At 38.5% G+C, this 19832-nt stretch overlaps 1 protein-coding gene across 5 annotated transcripts; it reads right to left on the bottom strand.

Moving 5' to 3' along the window:
* Positions 1-1100: 1100 nt before the first annotated feature.
* IVNS1ABP (influenza virus NS1A binding protein) lies at positions 1101-19599 on the bottom strand. Of its 5 annotated transcripts, none has more exons than XM_079108030.1 (15): positions 19265-19592; positions 13772-13998; positions 12580-12708; positions 12186-12355; positions 11968-12043; positions 10379-10552; positions 9962-10087; positions 8444-8572; positions 4666-4795; positions 4211-4435; positions 3552-3673; positions 3334-3460; positions 3115-3246; positions 2842-3015; positions 1101-1632 (listed from the first exon to the last, which is right to left on the bottom strand). In XM_079108030.1, the coding sequence occupies exons 3-15, from the start codon at positions 12688-12690 to the stop codon at positions 1379-1381; spliced, it is 1950 nt and encodes a 649-aa protein (XP_078964156.1). In that variant the 5' UTR covers positions 12691-12708; positions 13772-13998; positions 19265-19592; the 3' UTR covers positions 1101-1378. The 5 variants fall into 5 exon arrangements, with proteins under 5 accessions (XP_078964156.1, XP_078964157.1, XP_078964158.1 ...); XM_079108031.1 differs by having other exon boundaries at positions 8465-8572; positions 19265-19589; XM_079108032.1 differs by lacking the exons at positions 9962-10087; positions 10379-10552; positions 11968-12043; ... (2 more) ...; positions 13772-13998; positions 19265-19592 and adding an exon at positions 9415-9551.
* Between the last annotated feature and the right edge of the window lie 233 nt (positions 19600-19832).

Here is a 19832-nt window from a genome sequence, read left to right as displayed (position 1 = left end):
AGCCACTGAATAGTTATCTCATCCCAGATGGCTCATTAGGTTCCTGTGTGCTTCATTTTCTGTGACAAGAAAAAACACCTTACATCATCCATTTCTTTCAGGTATAATATGCCAGGTGAGTATTTTCCACAAATGCTGTAAGCTCCTCCTCACTAAAAAATGTTCCCCAAAACTTCTAGTAACGAGTCAGTACACAAACAACTGGGTATTAATCCCATGGTGCAAGGATTTCCTGCAAAGTACCTTTAATGTATTTGCATCTGCACAAGCATTAGGATGTGCTAATTTTGGCACTATCAGTTAGGTGTGTAGCACTACACATTAGACACCAAATCATCCCACCAGATTTATCCATATGAGCAGAAAATCTGAGCAAAAACATAGTTCTGATAAAGGCTGCATTCACAAACCCAACACAGTTTAAACCTTTTCAACTGACGGCTTCTGTTTAGGGTTCTTTTGTTAATGATAAATAAAGACAGGAATTATGGAGAAGATCAAATACTTCACTGTTCTGCTATACAGTTAAATGTCTTGCTATATAAACTATACCCTCATCAAATCAAAGTATTTCAAACCAGTGTTTGTTTCAAATACCAAAAAATCATCACTATGTTACTGTTCAGCAACTCCGTTCAAATAAACATTTGGTACTGCATTCTCGGAAGAAAAAAAAAAAATGCAGCTGAGGAGAATGCTTACAAGTTTGCATTCTGAGCATTTAAAAGAATCACTGCACTCTGCATCCTTTAAGATTGCCACTCTGCTTCACTAACTTGAATCTGCCGGATTTTACTTCAACAGGTAAAGCACTCTGCTGAGAATATAAAAAGTTATAAAAAGGCAATCATAAAAGATTAAATATTGGTAGGCAAGTTAGCTTTCTTTTAATAAAAACAAAAATAGTTACTGTCATCTATTTAAATAAGTATCTCTTGTTATAGAGTGTTCCAGTTATTGAAAAAGGGCCCTTAAAAAACCCAACTGCCTACATCTTTAAACCCTACCCCCCTCTTGCTCCATAATACACATTTGAGGGAAGAGTCATTTAATGTGCAAAATTGGCAAAACAAATGTGGAGGAGAGGGGACTTCTTGAAATGATATGCCCATCAATTCTTGGTTTATTCTTTTACAATATCAACTTCCAAAAAAACAACCAAAGAAAAAGTCTTAAAATACACAAAACAAACCATCTTTGCATTCCTTTCCAAACACAAAAAAGTATGTACAGCATGTTTAATAATATGCAATATGCAAAAGCTTTGTGTTGCTGTTAGCAACATCTATACCCACCCACCCTCCTTATTCACAAGTGTACCTCTACTAAACACAATTACATCACTAAGCCTGTTAGTTTGAGAGGGTCTTAAAATTTGTTAAAACTGGAAAATCTTTGTATAAGGGCTCCACTCATTTGACTCAAGGTTATAGACTTCAACCGTATTCAAAAATTCATTGCCATCAAATCCTCCCACTGCATAAATGGTGCTTCCTACAGTTGTGATCCCAGCATTGCTCCTTGGTGAAGTCATATTTCCCATCATCTTCCACTCATTTCTAGTTGGATCATACATCTCCACACAACTGATAGCATGAGAGCCATCGAAACCACCACCTACAAAGAGCTTTCCTAAAAGAGAGATGAGACAGTCAGTCTGAGAGGCTAAAGTAATGAGAAAACCCCTAGGTCTGTTTTGTTTTATTATTTTTTTGAGATGGGTTTTTGCTATGTTGCCCAGGCTGGTCTCTAAACCCTGGACCCAAGGGATCCTCCCATCTCAGCCTCCTGAGCTGAGACTACAGGGCACGTGCAACCATGCTTATCTAGGTCTGTCTCTTACTAAATGAACTAAGTAGCTTTTAAGTACAAATGCCTGTTAAAAGTATTAAAGTTCTACGTAATGCGGCAACAAGCATTCTAGACACTGGGGATGCAAAAATGAGTAAAATGGATAAAAACCCATTCCCACATGAAACCGAGACAACCTGGTGGGGGGCGGGTGTGTGCCAGCAGCATCTAAATAAAGTACAACTCTCACAATTCTTTGTGTTAGCTGCTCCAGGACATCAGGCTATTTGCTACTGTCTACACATGTAAGCTTTCCCCTGTGGAGCCATAAGCTACCAAGATTCAGCTTTGTTCCAAAACGAATGCTAACTAAATTATTAAAATTATATGATTAGACATTAAGCAAATTAATTAAATATGTGAAAAGAAAATTGTGACTACATAAAACAGTTTTATGCTTTGAAAAGACATTAAAATGATCTAAAAGTTTTATTTCTAATTAGGTATAGAGTAGACAACTAGAAAAGAAAGGGATTTGCATTTATTTTCTTTTGAAATCAAGTTAATTACTACTGTAAAGGATTGGAAACTCAAAATTCAGGATGATACATTTATTGGGTGTGGTTTATGGAATAAAAAAATTTGGAACTTTATTGAGTTCAAAGACTAGTGATGCCTTCAATTCACAGCTACTTTGGAAGCTGAGGCAAGAGGATTAAGTTGGAGGCTAGTGAGATCCTGCCTCAAAATAAAAAGCTAGGATATAGCTCAGCAGTGGAATGCTTGCCCAGCTTACAAGAAACCCTGGGTTTGGTCCCCAGCCCTGCAAAATGGAAAAATAAAAAAGAACAAAGTTATGTATCAAGTTTTGAGCCTCTGATTTTGAGCCTACGAAGGACAAAATGCCCAATTCCCATTGCACAGAAGAGATGGCTGCTTCTGAATTCTTAAGTTTACAAGTGTATAGTTAGTATTATCGAGATTTTCTTAGAATTTTAGAACAAACTCTTAACAAATCTACCCTTCACCTCTTCAAATGTGGACACTTACCATCAAGAACAGCTACCCCAGCTCCTCGCCTGGCCACGTTCATGGGCGCAATTAAAGTCCAGGTGTTATTTTCAGGATTGTAACGTTCTACTGTGTTCAGACAATTCCAAGACTCTGCACCCCCAATTATGTACAAATAACCACCAAGTTCACAGACTGCAGACTGGTGTCTACCTATAGAATCAAGTCAAACCAAGATTATTCCTATAACTACTACCCAAACTGGTAATTGGCAGTCTATAAAATCACTTTAAAAAACAAAAATTAACTTACGAATATTAAGAGGAGCACAGCTCGTCCATGACTTTGTTATAGGATCAAACACATCACAATTTTTCAGCCCCTTTTGACCATATGGATCAGAGCCACCAACAATGTATAACTTTCCATTGAGAGCACACACACCTACAATAAGTATAAAATATGGTTATATACTGATAACTTAATTATCTTATTTAAATACTGGCTTTCTCAGAAGAAAAATATTATTACCTGCATTACAACGGTTAGTTCTCAACTCTGGAACAGGAGTCCAGTCATCAATGTTTGGATCATACATCTCTCCACAACTCAGGTCATCTGAGTGGCCATTCGATCCACCTACCACATAGAGCTGACCCTATGCCAAAAGTAGATGAGAATTTATATCCTTCTGAAGTTATGAGAAAAAAAGCTAAATATGGATTGTTTGTGCAACATAACATGCTTACCATGAGTACAGCCATTTGAAATCGGGCTCTTGGTGTTCTCATGGGAGCAAGGAAGGACCAATGATCTGTATGTGGATCATAGCATTCAACTGTTCGAAGGCATTCCTCTCTGTTATAGCCACCTGTGAAAGAACCATCAAGACTCATGTTTAAAATATTAAACTGGGCCAGGGTTCGTTCCTATGGCTCAAAGTAATGTGCACAATGAGAAAAGGTATGAAATATTAAGGACCCATTACTTGATATTTAACTAAATGCTTCAGTTGAGAATACTGAATTATTCATGTAATTGGAAGAGAAAAATTTGCCCACTCTACACAGTTTTTTTTTAATTAGAAACAGGTTGGGCATGTGGCTCAGTAGTGGGGCATGTGGCTCAGTAGTGGAGTGCTTGCCTAGCACTCCACTACTGCACTGACACCCGTCAAAAAAAAAAAAAAAAAAAAAAACATAGAAAAATTGAAACAAGAACCTGACCTTGTTTTGGTTAACAAAGTAACAGTATTTACTTGTTACCTGTCCATCTTCTTGGAGTGCCCTGGAACAAAGTACAGTAAGCCCTGTCTCTCAAAATTCCCAGGCATGCCACAAGCAAATATAAATGCCTACTTAAGGCTTACCCAGGTAAATGTTTCCAATAAAGTCACTTCAGCTCTTACCTGCAGCTATGAGTTTGCCATTCATCTCTGCTGTCCCCAAACCAGACCGTGCATACTGCATGGGAGACATGGGCTTTTCTATGAGTTCATTTGGCTGCATCTCAAAGCTTAAACTCTTGACTAGTTTTGGAGTACTTGTCGGTGAGCTCTGTGGGCTGTTTCGACCATGAAGAAAGATCACACAGAATATACCATCCAGCACAGCTAGGCACAAGTAAGTGTTATCTGTAAGCACAAGAATTCTGCATTAAAAGAGGACATCATTAATACTTTTGATTGCTCTATGATTCTGAATTAGACTCAAGTCTCCAGATCCCACACTGGAACATTTTCTACTGTTTTCAAATTTAACTGGTTCTGAATTTTTTACGTAGTCAATTTGAAAGTATTAAATTGATAACACTCTTTAAAAACAGATAAACTGAAGACTAACCTGGCCAATGTCATATACTTACTTGAGGTCTTCTCTGAAGCAACGATTTTCCACTCATGCTTAGGGCTTTGTACTGTAGCATTTGGAGAAGAGAGACATCCAGTGGAACTGCTACTTATCTGCTTATGGCCATTCTCACGTGGTGGCTTTTTCTGCAAAATCAAAAGGTAGCTACAGAAACCTAACCAAATACCATACCTGGTGTACCTTTGTTCCTCAGCTAGTCCACACCACACTACCAAAACACCAAGTCAGTTTTTCCACTATGTAGGACACTTTAGAGCACACTAAATTTAACACAAACCAATACGTTCCAATCGACGCAAATTATTGGCATTCTTCCATCTCCACTTACCAAGATACAACTATAACTACATAATTGGTCTGGTCAGGAAAAAACTCAAAACATTTCAAATCACATGCTGCAGATCAAGTGTCAGAATGATATCTCCTCAGGGGAATGGGGAGGCGGGAAAAAAGCAAACTAATTCATATAAGCTCATTTTAAAAAAAATATATAAGTACAGAATCTCCCAAAAGACATTCTAAATTTAAAATGGCATTGAGCTGAGAATATTTAACCTCTTGTCTCTATGAAATTGTCAAGCCTACCAAAACCATATGTGTCCTTCATACAGTGCCAGCAAAAAGTGAGCTGGTGCAGATTCATCCAGTCTCTCTCGAAATATTTTACAAGAAAAAAAGTGGCAAACATAAGAAACACTTAAGTGTATTTCTTTATGGCTGGTATTATAGGTATTATATAGTGGTTCTTTAGACAATACTGTATCAAAGCTCAAAAAATTTTAAAAAGTAGTAACCAGAAACACTAGAAGAATGAAATATTTAAAAAGCAGCACACACACATGAACAAAGCTGCCAATCCAAATGATCCTAACAGAAGAACCCCACACATTCTCATACACAAGCTGCTTTTCATGGCTTTCTTCCAGCTACTTGAGCCTTTGCCACTTCCGAGGGATATGATCACATGAACTGAGAGTCAAGATCCTGGGAGAACTGCCAACTTAACAGGCACCACCTTCAGTTCCTGGCCCACTCTGCTCATCCACTTATTCTGGTGCCCAGGGCCAGAGCACATGGATAGGTTAAGATTTCTAATGGAAATTTCTGTTGCTAATGAAAACAAAAAGCCATAGAACAAGTTATAGAGAGAAAGATTTGAAAGCTACTGGAAGGTGTGATAGTAAGTCAGGTTTCAGCCACTCAACAGGTATGGTCAACAGCATGTGTGGACTACTTTGAACAAAGGCAGGGAATGTACCACGTCAGTGTCATCATTAAATTTCATTAAGACAGCCTGCTATTATTGGACACTTTATTCACAACATCTCTTTTTCATAAAGTGAAAATAGATTACACTGCCTCAGAAGATACATATAAGGCAATATGCTAAAATTAAGACTGGGAATTCTGAGAATGAGGTCCATTCTTATACTGTGACAGATTATGTCACAGTATAAAAATACTAGGAATAAAAAAATAAGGTTTGTATGTCAAACTTCATCTATTATTAGGAATTAAAAGGTACGTAAAAACCTCATCCCAATTCTTGGGAAGAAGGAGTCCCAAGTATCGATAATGAACTCTGTTACGTTAAGAGACTTTACTGCAGCAAAAGTAATGTATGAACTATAACTGACGGAATGACCAGAGAAAGGCCCTGTAACACTGAAGACAACTAGTACTGTATCACTAACAGCCCTGTACAGAAATGCAGGTTAACTCCTTGGTACATCCAGCATCTATCCCTCACCTTATTTTACATGACCTCCCACAAAAGGATTTGAGTTTACAAATTTATTCTGTCTCCCAACTTTCTTCTCCTACCTTAGGTAGCTTTTATAACACAATTAGATTCTAATCATGTTCTTACCTTTCTAATGGCTTCTTCTCAACCTCCTTTTCCTATTCCTGAAACCTAGAGAAAGGACTCTCATCCCTTCTATCTTACGATGTCTATTTATCCTAATAATTCACATGTGTCAGACTCCCAGATTTTACTCTCATCTAAATTCTTCTTATCATCTATGGGATAAAGTATAAGCCCAAGGGCTGGGGCTGCAGGTAAGCAGTAGAGTGCTCGCTTAGCACATGTGAGGCACAGGTTTGATCCTCAGCAGCACCACATAAAAAAAATAAAAATAGTAGATGGAAGATTCATTAAGGAAGTAGTAATCTTTAAAAAAAAAAAAAAAGTACAAGCCCATTCAGGTATTATTTAGTTACCAGTCTCCAAGAGGAGCAGTCTTACACAGATAACTTTTGCTATTTAACCTCTATCTGCTGTGTAAATACCTCTCAATCCTAAGAGTGCTCAAATTTTGGCTCCTCTGTGAAATATTCCTGGTTTCTCACCTCTTGTCTCTACTATGACTTCCTCCTCTTTAATGCCACTTTAAGTCTATATTGTTTAACACAAACTCTGATGAGGTCCTGCAAGCAGGAGCTATTTCTTGCATTTTTGGTCCCCATGCCAAACATCATGGTCAGCCACTTATTGGGCATTCACCTTGTGCTTTTTGAAAAATTACTTTTAAAATGTAAAATATTTATAGTTAGCAGAGAAAATACCTTTATTAAAAATGCATACACATGAACAAAATTCTCCAATTCGAACCCAAAAATTATTTTTTAAAAAAGATATTAAGCCACTTTTACCACAGACCACCACAGAGTTAACACTTGATACAGTAACCACACAGGATACTACTATCTATCATTTACCTTCTAATTTTTAAAGGAAAACACTCTTTAATCTGGGTCGATTATTTTATAGCTTATCCTTCATAAATAGGAAGTTGAGTTAAAGGTCAAATTTGAAATACATACTGTATGACCATTTATGTAAATTTCAAACATAGGCACAACATAATGTGCTTTGGCAGAAGTTAGGTCATGATATCCTTTGGGGTGTGTAGGGTCCTGATTGAGAAGGGGTAGGCGAAGACTAAGGATGCTAGAAATCTTTTCATCTTGATATGGGCAGTGTTTATACCATTTGGCTTACGACTTTTTAAGATCTGGGCTGACAATGTGGCTTCAGCGGTAGAGTATGTGGCTAGCATGTGTGTTGATCCCAAGCACTGAGGGAGAAAATTGTGTACTTCTCTGTATTTATTTGTTCATAAGCTAAATGGTTCATTCCTGATATGTTTGTTCTCTATTAACTGCTGACAATGTGTCTGAATAAGTATGTGGTAACCCGTTCAAGGAAGGGGAAATGAAACTGGACTTTTTTATAAAAGGCAAAGTAATTTCATTAGTACAACAGAACCATATTGTTTTAGTTCATTTTGCTCAAGAAACACCTAGAACAAGTTATAACATAGGATGGACCACTTCTAAGTTTATGCCATTTCTAATTTCAAATAATGAGACATCAATAATTAGAGAAATAACCAATATTTCTTTCATAGCCATCAACAATTTAAAAGTCCTCCTGCATCTTTTTTTCAACTGGGCCTATCAGTCATGTCTGTAACGAACAACTAATTTTTGTAATCTAACCAAACCAAAAAATTTCTATATTGCTTCCTTTTACCGTTCCTTTTTCTTATGACTTATAAATCCTACTTTAAGAGAAAAAATTTAAATGGGATTTTCTAACATGGTGAGTTAACTTCTTTTCACATGGCAAAAATGCTAGTAACTCTGATAAGCCTGCTTTCGCCCAAAAATGTTTCTGTCCAGTCATACCAATGAAATTGTCCACTTTCCTTTATTAAAGGAAAATTTAAGTATTCTATAAAATTGTCCAAATTTTAACCTGAGGTTACCTCAGACTGTGCAATGTGTACCTGCACAAACTGAATGTGGTCATCATCACTGCCAAAGACCTCAGCCTGTCCATCTAGTAGGTTCCCATCAAGCAGCTTGTGATCAGCTGAGTAGTACAAGGTTTGAACCTGCAAAACAGCAACAGAACACCCATGTGGCTACTGTCACCATGGCTACTCCACTAGTATGCAGATTACACAAACGCCTCAAGGTAACCTCCAGTGTGCTTCTTGAGCTTCTTGACCTCTTACTGTGGCAGGATTCCGAAGTAAAGAAAAATACACGTCATGGTGGTAAAAATTTAAAAAGCAAAAACAAAAAAAAAAAAAACAAAATCAAATACAAAATTTTCTAATACTGGTTGAAGAGTCCTTGGCTTGACTGGCTTGAAAGAAATCTTCATTTTTTTCATAGCTTCTATTACATAACATTAAGAAAAAAGGCACTAGTACAATTTATAGACTCTTAAAGAATATACATATTTACAGAAAAATACTAAAGTTTACACCTTTGAAGATAAATGGTCTGATTTGCATAAATATACTTCTCCCCTGTAGGTAGTGTCAAGAAAAACATGAAAAACAAATGCAAAAATTTGAGCAAGCAGTAGTTATCTTCTTAAAACAGATGCAAACACATGGCTAACGCATCTGATTTGATTTTCAAGTGGGAAATCACAGAACTTACAGATCAACTGTTAGCCTTTTCAGAACATAATGACAACTGTTTCTACAGGACTAACAGATTTGGTAAGCCTTTAGTGATTCTGAAAGGTTTATGGGGAGCAATAAACTCAAGGTTACTCCACTGCTCCCCTTGTGTATTTTTAATTCCCACTATTTCTCTATCAATTTTTTTTCTTAGATTTTTTTTTAAAGTAGCCCAACTTAAATGAGTGACTTTATGTATTAACAACACCATTGAAAAACACAAAGCTTTAGAGATAAGAATCCTGTAAAGGAGTAAACACCATTAAATCATCATCGTTCTCTGCCCACAGCGGATTTTTCTTAGGAGAACTGGGGCAGGACTGCTGCTTCTTTACGTGTCAATACACTTGAGGTTTCTTCTTGTTTCTTCAGTCTTGGGTATCCTAGTTTTGTTAATAAACCTATGGGGAGATAAACCAATGGGGAGGAACAACCATTAGAAGCTTTACCTACTTGTCAAATTTAAAGCAAACCTGTGAAGAAAAATTAAGAATCTACAGAAAACTTCAGTACCACCTCCCATTTCTAAAGCAAATTACATGCTACTTTAAAGAAAGTTAACAGCACATAATAAGCAAAGAAATTTTTTAAAAAGAAAAAAAAAAAAAAAAGAAAAGCAGAAGACCAAACTGAACAGTTCATTCAGCTCACCTGGACACCCCCCCTGTTTCTCAGCTTAGGGGTACCTATAGCAAAATTTAAATTCTTTAGGGTCATGGTTATAAAATAAAAGTGAAAAGGGAATCCTTCATGTTATAGCAAAATAATTTTTAAGAACTGTTCAATCCCATTTACTTTAAAACTAACCTCTTCCATCAGCTCTTCCAGACTGTCTCCATTCTCCCAGATGCTACGCTGCACCCAGTTGATTACCTTTGTATACAATTTGCCATTGCTGGGCAAGCAAACATTATCTTCAAGCATTACCTCCAACTAGAGGTGAAAAAACAGAGACACACAAATCAGGACTGAAATGCTAGTTCTTGGCTTAATTCTCAATTTCACAATACAGTTGTCAACGATGCCCAAATGCATTATATACATTTACTCTAAGAAACCAAAAAACAGAAAGTAAACTAACTGGTAGGTAGGAACTCATTACAATGCTAAGAATAATAATTTCAATACACTATTGTTTCCATAATCATTACTTACTTGCTTGAAACAAAGATTCTGTGCCTAGAACTAGATAGTACAAATTTGTTACTATGTTGTAGTCTTTACCTTTAGTCGTGGAAGCTTAAGAAATTCCTCCTCTTCTGAAATTTGTAACAAATGCTCCTGAATATAAGCATCAACCTTATTCAACAAGCGGGAGTCTCCCATACAACTTGCAAAATTTCGGTAAGAGATGCAGCTGGTAATATCCATCCTGGACAGTAAATAATCACCACAAACCTTGGAAAGGAAATAAACAAGTACCAACATTTACATATATTTATTCTACAAATTATGTTCAATATGTTAATACTAGGTGAAGATATAAAGAGGAACTGAAAATTACCATCTTAAAATACAACAAATTTAACAGTAGGAATAATACACATACAACTGACGGACATCAAAGAATGCCATACAGTGCAGTTTTTTAAGGAGAGAGTGACAAACTGACAAGCTAAGTAGGGTTCAGATAGGTATTTTCAACTGGAATAATTAGCTGAGGTTTCATGAAAAGTCAAATCAAAACTGTGTTCTACCAAAGAGATGAATGATGTTCATGTTGAGTGTAGAAAGGGAGAAGAGGCTGCAAACAATTTAGTCTGGTTGAAGCAAAAGATAAAACAATTAGGAAGTAATTTTGAAAAATATCAACTAAATTAGGGATACTCTAGAATGCTAAACTCAATAATATGTGCTATAAATCACAGAATATTTGAAAAGAGAAGTGGCACTGGAAGAAGCAAACATGGCCAGATAGTATACTCAAATCTGTCACCCCAGCTGGATGACAGCTGTAGACCCTATGTAAATGAATGAGCGTGGCTGTGTCCTAATAAAACTTAGTAAAAATAGACTGCTGGCCTGTGGCCTGCAGTTCACTGACTTGTATTAGAGGATTAAATGCCCTTCTTTCCTATAACTTATTAAGTAGTTCTCTCAGGCATTAAATTCTAGGCAGAATACTTTTAAAGAGGAACCAAGAAGTAAAGAAAAAAAATTGAAGATATGCTAACTCTTGGTAAAAACAGATGAATAGTTTAACTCGTGCTATCAGAGACTGCAAATACTACTTCAACTTAGCATAATTCACTGTCAAAGCTCTGGGATGGGCATACAGTTTTCTCAAGTGTGATTAGCCAAAAGCCCCAAGTCCATGCAGCTGTGGCACAGCTAGTTTTGTGGTTTTGAGTTAGCTTCTGTATAGTCAGTGTGTAACTGTGCTACTTAATGAATGAATGCTGCCAAAAATAAATATATCTACCCCAGACTAGATGTACTGTATAGCTGAATTTCTTAATACCCATATTTGTTGATCCTAAAGAGTTTTTTTTTTTTTTTTAAAGGTGCTTTTGGCAATAATGTCAGATGGAAAAAAAATCTTTAAAAAAGGAGAAACCAATATACCTACCATGCCACAGAAGACTCTCAAAAGAGCAAGACATTAGCCCAAATTACCCTTCAGAAAGAACTATGATCTAGGTACTTTATAACCAAATAGTTAAAAAACATATTCAGTTCTTACTGGGGAGACGGGGGGAGGCCTTTTCAAGTTCCTGGGACTAACAAAATGTTTCATGACAATTTCTACATTCTGATTACACAAACTCTGTAGTAATAGTAACCCTTTAATATATTTACTTCTGATATTCTACCTGCTTTACTCGGTCCATCTTCAGCTTTTTTGCTGCAGAATAAACATCTTTCACTAATTCCTTATCAGCTTTCAACCTATTAAAAAAAAAAAAAGCTCTTTATGTGTGTGTGTGTATATATACAAGGCCTTAAAACACAGATACTTTACTTGAATACATCTAGAGAGACTTGGAGTTTTCTGATGATATTCCCTAATAATATGGCTTAAAGTACTTACTGAGCAGTGTAGGCATAATTCAACAAGACTTCAACAGCTTCTGGATTGAGATCATCAAATTTCACATGAGAAATTCCATGAGGATCACTATCACTATTAAAGATTTCAAATAAATAGGGACTGCAGCAAGCTAGTACTGCTCTGTGTGCTAACATCTCATGACCGCACACCTGAAATTATAAAAAATTAAAATTATAAGTATTGTGACTATGTACTTTATTAATTATCTAGATAATTACTATATATCAGCCTCCTTTATCTTACATTTTAGGATAAAGCATTCTTTTAAAAAGTCATTCATTAAATGCCTATGGAGGAAACACAAAGCAAATCCAAGAACTTAACACCTTTTAGTAAAAGATCAATTCTGCAAGTTTCCAAGTAAGTTAAATACCTGAAGTCGAACATCACAGAACTGGCCACTTTTCCTCAGAGCATTTAATTTGGCAACAGAAGACTCAATAAAATTTTCATCTTCAAACATCAAATATCCATTGGGAATCATTTTTCCTTATAAATTTGGCTAAACACCAGAAAGAAAGCTAAGTTACTTTATTTGCAAGTGGTGGTTTAAAAAAAAAATCATCTTAGTATAGTGCTTTTCTTCTCAAATTCTATCCCATCAACATGTAAAAATTCTACCACACAAAAAACTTGGTTAAAACAACACTGGTACTGAATGCCCAAGTCTTTGTACCCCCATACTCTGGTCACAGGTCTTTAAGGACTTGTACAGCAGTAGGTAATCTCAGCAGCATGAGCCAGGTGTCCATGCTCATTAGCACATTCGTTCAGAGGGGAAGGAAATCAAACTCCATCCTGCCCAAGCCCATAACAAGCAACCTAAAAAGCCTGGAAGACGGTGAAGTAGCCATCACATACAGATTTCCTTGGGATTTGTATTGTTGCCATTCCTTTACACACAAATGAGAAAGACTGTTATATATCCCAATCCTGTACTTTCTCAATTTCCTTAAAGGGCCCTTAATCAGGGTCCTCAATTGGAGATTATTCCTCCATATTATGTACAATCAAGATTTAAATGAGAAATAGCTGCCTTCTTCCTCTCTTGCCTTAAACACACAATTATAAGTCTCGGCACCCTATCTGCCAAATCATATTTTCAAATGTTTTTAAGTATAGAAGGTAGGAAGAGTTAAGAAGATGAACTTCATGCTCCCTTTTTAAGTTTCACATATTCTAAAGAACTTATTTCCTAAGATTACATAATTCAAACATATTCTTTATAAACATTTTTACATTTCACTTTACTTATAAACAACTAATGATTACACAAAATAAATAATTAAAAAGTAGTAATAGGAGATTCCAGTTTAACTTAGTTTACAGAAAGGAAAAATATAAAAAATGCTTTTTCATTCAAAGATTACTGACTTCTCTGCCTTTTAAACATTATGAAAGGCTGCTACTATATTCAGCACAGTCTTGAGAAAAACACTGTGCCCTTTTTGGGCAGGGGGTATAATGGGGACCTAACCCAGGGCCTCATACATGCTAGGCAAGTACTCTGCTACTGAGTTACAACACCGTGTCAATGCTGGATTGGACAGTGAATTTTCACTTACCTACTACACTGGTAGGAAATGTATTACTGGGAATGCAAATAATCCAAAGGCAAAGGAGTGATGAAATGAAGCACTTGGTCAAGGTATGAAGACAGGTAGCTGAAGTAAAGGTAGATGTGTCTTAAGCTGTAATGGTGGTTCCAAAACTATCAGGCTTGAAAATGATGTAATCAAGTCCTTAAAAGCTATAGACATGAATTTCTTCTGTGATAAAGATGCATCATAATCTGAAACAATAACAAAATTAAGTTACTCAAATAATCAAAACCTGCCACTGATCTTTAAAAACATTTTAAAGTAAATGGCAGCAATATTCACACTACATAAAAATGCTAACAAATATAATTACACATAAACACTTTTCTCGTAACTTGGAACTATTCAAGTGACCTTTTAAAAAATACCCTTTCCCAGTGGGCAGGAGCTAATGTCTTATTAAGTAGAGTATACATGCCTAGGAATTAAAGAATATTCCTTAACTCTAAAACTCTTTACTATTAGATTCCAACTAACATGCAAACATGAGATGTCTGTTTTTAGGAAAAAGCAAACAACCTATAGGCATTATTCCCAAACGTGTATGTGACTGTTACAAAACAATATATTATGCCAAATGTGCTCTGAATGTCCTAGCCTCTGTACCTTTGTTCAAGTTGTTCTTTTACCTAGAATGTTGGGAGAATACCTCGGACAGATGACATGTTTGGCCATAGTCTCTGCCAAATCCCCACAGCTGGCAAGTAATTTCTCCCCATCTTCCACGTATAGAACCCTTCTGAAAGGTAGGTGTGATCTTCCAGCTTGTCTGTCCTGTGCTCTGCTTCTATGTACCTGCTTGTCTTCCTTGATTCAAGACCTCATTAAAAGCAAAACCTCCATTTTGTCCATCTTTTGTATTCATCCAGTCTCTCCCCACCACTTGCCTAAAACCTGAACATAAATATGAGTAATTTGTTGAAATAAACTAGATGAACAAAAAAGGAAAGTATTCATGTCTGTGATTTGGATGATGATTTTTCTCACACATAGTGATAAAATTCTAATGGAATAACTGGTTCAAACCAAATCAAGGCATCAGTCCTCCTACTTTACTCTTCCCCCCTCATTTTCACATCATTAATTATTAGTGTCAAATTCTTATGACGCTTAAAAAAAAGTCACCTGCACTGCTATTATACCACTGTCTAATTCAGGGAAAAAGAACTAAGTAATTACGTGAAACACCTGTGTACTTCAAAAAATGGACATCTTAAAATTGCTTTGATTTGCTTTATAAATCAAATCTACAACTCGTAACAATTATGTCCAAGTGACTCACTTGCCCCAGGACTCCACGGAAGGCCAGTCTGTTCTAATTCAGCACACTTATTGTGTTAGTTTTCACTTGTGCACAATCTGTAAGAGAGCTGGATTCCATATGCCCTAACTGGTTTTTCCATACCTTAGGTTTCATTTTGAGGAAACCCAAGTATTCCAGCTCGGGCTGGGATTGCTGTCAATGATTACTCCTTCATCAAAACTGTATCATACCATTATGCAATGTCGATTTCTTCGGGCTTCATGCTTCCAAATAGATTGGTTAATCCTACCTTGGAAAATCCAGATTTTAAGAAACTAGTTTTAACAAATGTTTGCCAAATACCCAGGGATTCACCCACATCAGGCAAGCACTCCACCACTGACCATATGTCCCATCCCCATGCAAATTAGGAGATAAAACTATATCCTTTAGCCAGGTTCAATGGCACACCTGTAGTCCCAAACTCAGAATGCTGAGGCAGGATGATCATAAATATGAGGCCAGCCTGGGCAACTTAGACTCTATCTCAAGATAAAATGAAAAGGGCTGGAGTATGTAGCTCAGAGGTGAAGTGTCACTGGGTTTAATCCCCAGTAAAGGGGGGGGGGGGCAATAAAAAAATATATCATTTGAAAAACCAAAATACGGTTAAGATGAACAAATATAGTAAACTTTGATCACTTATTTTCAGTATGTAGTTGTAAACTTGTCTTTTCTGAGACTAAAAATGGCATCTATTATTTAATAATCGAATATTCCTCCTCAAATTTATTTTAGAAAACAAGTAGATGGTTAGAATTACTGCAGTCCTTTAAGAGAAAACAATTTTCGGAGCAACTCTTGGCATATAATTCTGTATATTATTATGTTCTGCAATGATTCCAACTGTATTTAGTGCTTAACTTTTTGTAGACCCAGGTCTTAATAGGAACTTCATCTCTTTAAAATTCTACTGGTCAGTACAATACTACTTAATTATAAAAGCTAGTACAAGTCAGATGACATTTAAATTAATGCAAACTTATTTTGAAAGTTCATGTTCACTTTCATTAAAGTAAGCTTGGGCAAATCAAGAGTTTTAAACTATCCATGAAATGTTTAGATCCTATTTGGTCTATGAAATGAAAGCACAATAACTTGTGGAATTTTAAAAAACAAATGGGAAAAATTCTTTTTTCTTTGAAAAACCAAACCAAAAGCCCAACTGTCCCAGAGACCTAAAAGAGCATAAAAATTATTTTGCTGGGTATTTAAAAAAATACTTTCAATAATCCATTTTAAAAATTAAAACTGGCATCAAAATTATTACAGTTCTTTAGTACAGACAGCATAAGAAATGAAAGACAGAATTCTGACTCAAAAATGAATCAAACGATTTTAGTATAGTATCATTCAGTATTTCAGAAGTTACCACAACCCAGAAACATTAGCTTAAGTGACATACAATTCTACAAGTCTTAAAGAGCTGTGAAAAAGGCAGGCACAAATCAGCCTCTCCCCAAATTCTGACCTTCAGTAAGAACAAGATAAAAATTACCAAATTTTCGAAGCATTCTTAAAAGTTTAAGGTAAGTGACAAATATTTAAGCTTAAAAGCAATTTTTGAGGCAGACAATTACAAAGTAAATCAACCCTCCCCCCCCCGCATGGACTGAACCAACACCACTGAATTATATCCCTAGCCCACTCTTAAAAAAAAAAAAAAAAAAAAAAAAAAATTTCGTTGGAGATGGACACAATACTTTTTATTTATTTATTTTTATGTGGTGCTGAGCATCAAATCCAGTGCCTCACACATGCTAGGCAAGCCCTCTACCGCTGAGCCACAATCCCAGCCCCCAGCCCACTTTTTAAAACCAAAAGTTACAGCTTCCTAGTAACACCTCTATAACCACTATCACCAGCCATTATCAAAACTCACCAAACTCATTCACTTGCTCTACATTTTTAAACACATGGTTTTGTAATTCTTTGGTTACAATGCAAACATTTGTAGTACCAAACATGGCAGGCACAAACTGGAATGGAAGGCTTATAAACACAATGGAGTTGACTCAATTCCTCAGCATTGAACCCTTTACAAAAGGCCAAGTATACAGATAAATCAAACAGTGAAAACAGCTCAAACAAAAGGAAAAGAAGGTATGACAGCACATACATTCCAGAAACTGTTAATTATTTTGGTTTCATTGGAATTGTAGACTGCAGGATGCATATGGTGAGTGGTGGAAGAGGAAGTAAGAGACTAATTCCAAGGTTTAAACAATGCTAAGTATGGAGACCAGATGGAGGATTTAAGCAAGGAAGCAAAGGGCATTAGAGTAGAAAAGTGGGGGATGGTCTGGAGGAATGGGCAAAACACACAGGAAAACTAAGGAAAGATTCTGCTCACCCCTGCATAGTTAACCAAGGCAGTGAGTTAAGGGGGATGTTGTGGCATCATTACCAAAAATCAATACTTTTTTAAAACGAATTCAAGAAGCAACACATTTTTCATTTGCTGCACGAAGAAAAATAGGAAGTAAAGGAAGAGTCTGGGACATTCTAATGGTAAGGTACCTGTTGGACATGCAGGTTATTTTCAAAAGTGTAAGAATATTGATCTGGCTTTAGAAACATTTATAAGGTGGGAGTTGACATTTACAAGTTAAGCATATATTTTCTGTGGTTCTAACTCTCCTATTCAAAATACTTCAATTTACAGCCTCTAGCACCACACTAGGTAGAAGAATCCCTAAACTTTAAGAAACTCTACCTGCAGTGTTTGAGTACAAAATCATACTGCTAAAAAGTTAATAGAATAATTTTTAGGGGTACTTCATCCTAGCATCAATGATTTCGATATTTCTCTAAGAGGACAAGGATTAAATTAAAAAATTTATTTGCAAAACCACATTCAATCGCCACCTAAGACATCCATCAAGAAAAACAAAACTCCAGCTCATTTTAAAGCAAATAGCCAAAAGAACATTTAAAACTAAGTCTAAAGTCAAAATGATTTATATTGGGGGGATGTTAGAAAGAACTGCAAATTAAAACAAAGGTTATAGACAGTAGTATCTTAATAGATTTCATCTATTAAGAAAATAGGAAAACTACTCCATGTTTCTGATTAGTGAAGTCCCGTTTTTACCTCTAGCTACCAAATTATACACGCGCCCTTTGGACCATCTGATGACTTCTTGTTTGAAATGTCAGCTGTCTCAAACCATTTCTCTACTACGTGTGGAGAAAAAAGTAAATGTAAAGCATCTGTGGTTCAAATTTCCCTATGTTCAACCTTCAGTCTGATGTTGTCTGATGCCTTTCTACCCAGAGCTTATGACCAGAGACACTGTGTAAAATGCCTGGCGGGACGAAAAAGGAGCGAACCTCTCTACCCATTTCTTTCGGGAAAAACAATGTGGTCAGCGTCTCCGAGTGAGAGGCCGACCCTGCAGCCACCGGCCTCACCCGCAGCGCGGCCAGGCGGGCGCCCACTCCGAAGGCCGTGGCGCCCAGCGCCGCACACCCCCGCCCAGGATTGGCCAGCCCCGCAGTCATTCAGCGCCGACACGTCAGGGCAGCCGCTCCCTCGCTCCTCCCGCCCCCTTCTCCCCGCGCTTGGCAAGAAAAGCGGGCAACGTGGAGCGGGAACAAAGGACCCCGCGGCCCACGGCGGCCGGGGTCTCCGTGCCACCCTACTCCAGGTCCCAGGGCCTGCGCTACTGGGGACCGGCGCCCCGCCCACAGGCGCCGGGCCCCAGACTGTCTCAGAGACCCGAGCCCATACCCCGTGCTGGGCTGCCGTTCCTGACAGCGAGAACGCAGCTTCCCGCGCCCTCCTTCCGGCGGGTAGTCCTACCCCGGGGCGCCCTGCCAAGCCCCAAGGACCCCTCCAGGGAAGGTCTCTTTCCCGCCACCCCTCCCTGACTTAGAGAAGGGCCCTGAGCCGCCCTCCGAGGCTGCGGGCTCTCGCCCTGGGCCGCCAACGCGACCTGGCAACCACGGCAGCACCAGGCGCAAAGATCCGCGCGCCGCCGGCTTTTCCTCCGGAGACAGGCGGCAGCTGCGGCTTAGGGCGTCCCACTCCGGGACCAGGACGACGCTCCGCGCCTCCCACCATCCTCCCGGCCGCCCGCGCCATCCCCTCCTCTCGGATCCCGGCCGCGCCCTCTCCCGCCTCCGCGGTCGGTAGGACCAGAGTGTATTACCTGGTTCATCTCTAAAGAGATGGAAAAATTCATCTCTAGAGCTTCGACGGGGAGCAGAGGAAGCGGGAGGGAACTGGCCCAACGGAAAGCGCCTCGAGCCAGCGGAAGGGGGCAGCGATCGAGCAAAAGGACGAGCAGCCAGTCCACGGAGGCTACGAGAAGGGGACAACGCCGCGAAGGACTCCCAAGAACTAGCTCGCTGGCTGGACCAACCGCGCCGACGCAGCAGGCAGAGAAGCAGCCCAGCGACTCAGAGTGACCGACCGCCACGCGAGTCGCGAAGACACTGCAGCCGCCGGCTGCCCTCCCGCGCCGCACCCCCTCGCACGTCACCACGTGCGCCGCCGCAGCCACCGACGCCTCCCGGCCCGCTTCCGGCTCGAATCCATCCGCGAATCACCGCCCAGCTCCAGAAAGATCCCGCTCTAGACTCCGCCCCCGCCCGAGGCCACGCCTGCCTCCCGCCCCGCCCTCCTTCGCACGCGGGGGCTCTTTCCTTCGCAGCTCAACTAGGTCAGCGCAAGGTGATCTCCGGGAGGGAGGCCGCGCTGCATTCCCGCCCTTCCTC

This window comes from Sciurus vulgaris, assembly GCF_902686455.1.
Source record: "Sciurus vulgaris genome assembly, chromosome: 12".
In the NCBI taxonomy this organism is placed as follows: Eukaryota; Metazoa; Chordata; class Mammalia; order Rodentia; family Sciuridae; genus Sciurus; species Sciurus vulgaris.
Note: the sequence above shows the minus strand (reverse complement) of the source record. Positions and strands in the feature narration are given on the sequence as shown.

Excerpts from the sequence above, each read along its gene's own strand:
- IVNS1ABP (XM_079108030.1), bottom strand. The coding sequence starts at position 12,690 with ATGATTCCCAATGGATATTTGATGTTTGAAGATGAAAATTTTATTGAG. Across the intron at positions 8,573-9,961 it reads TGGAAGAGCTGATGGAAGAG|GTTCAAACCTTGTACTACTC; the intron begins GTTAGTTTTAAA and ends GCTGTTTTGCAG. Across the intron at positions 4,796-8,443 it reads TACACATTGCACAGTCTGAG|AAAAAGCCACCACGTGAGAA; the intron begins GTAACCTCAGGT and ends TTGATTTTGCAG.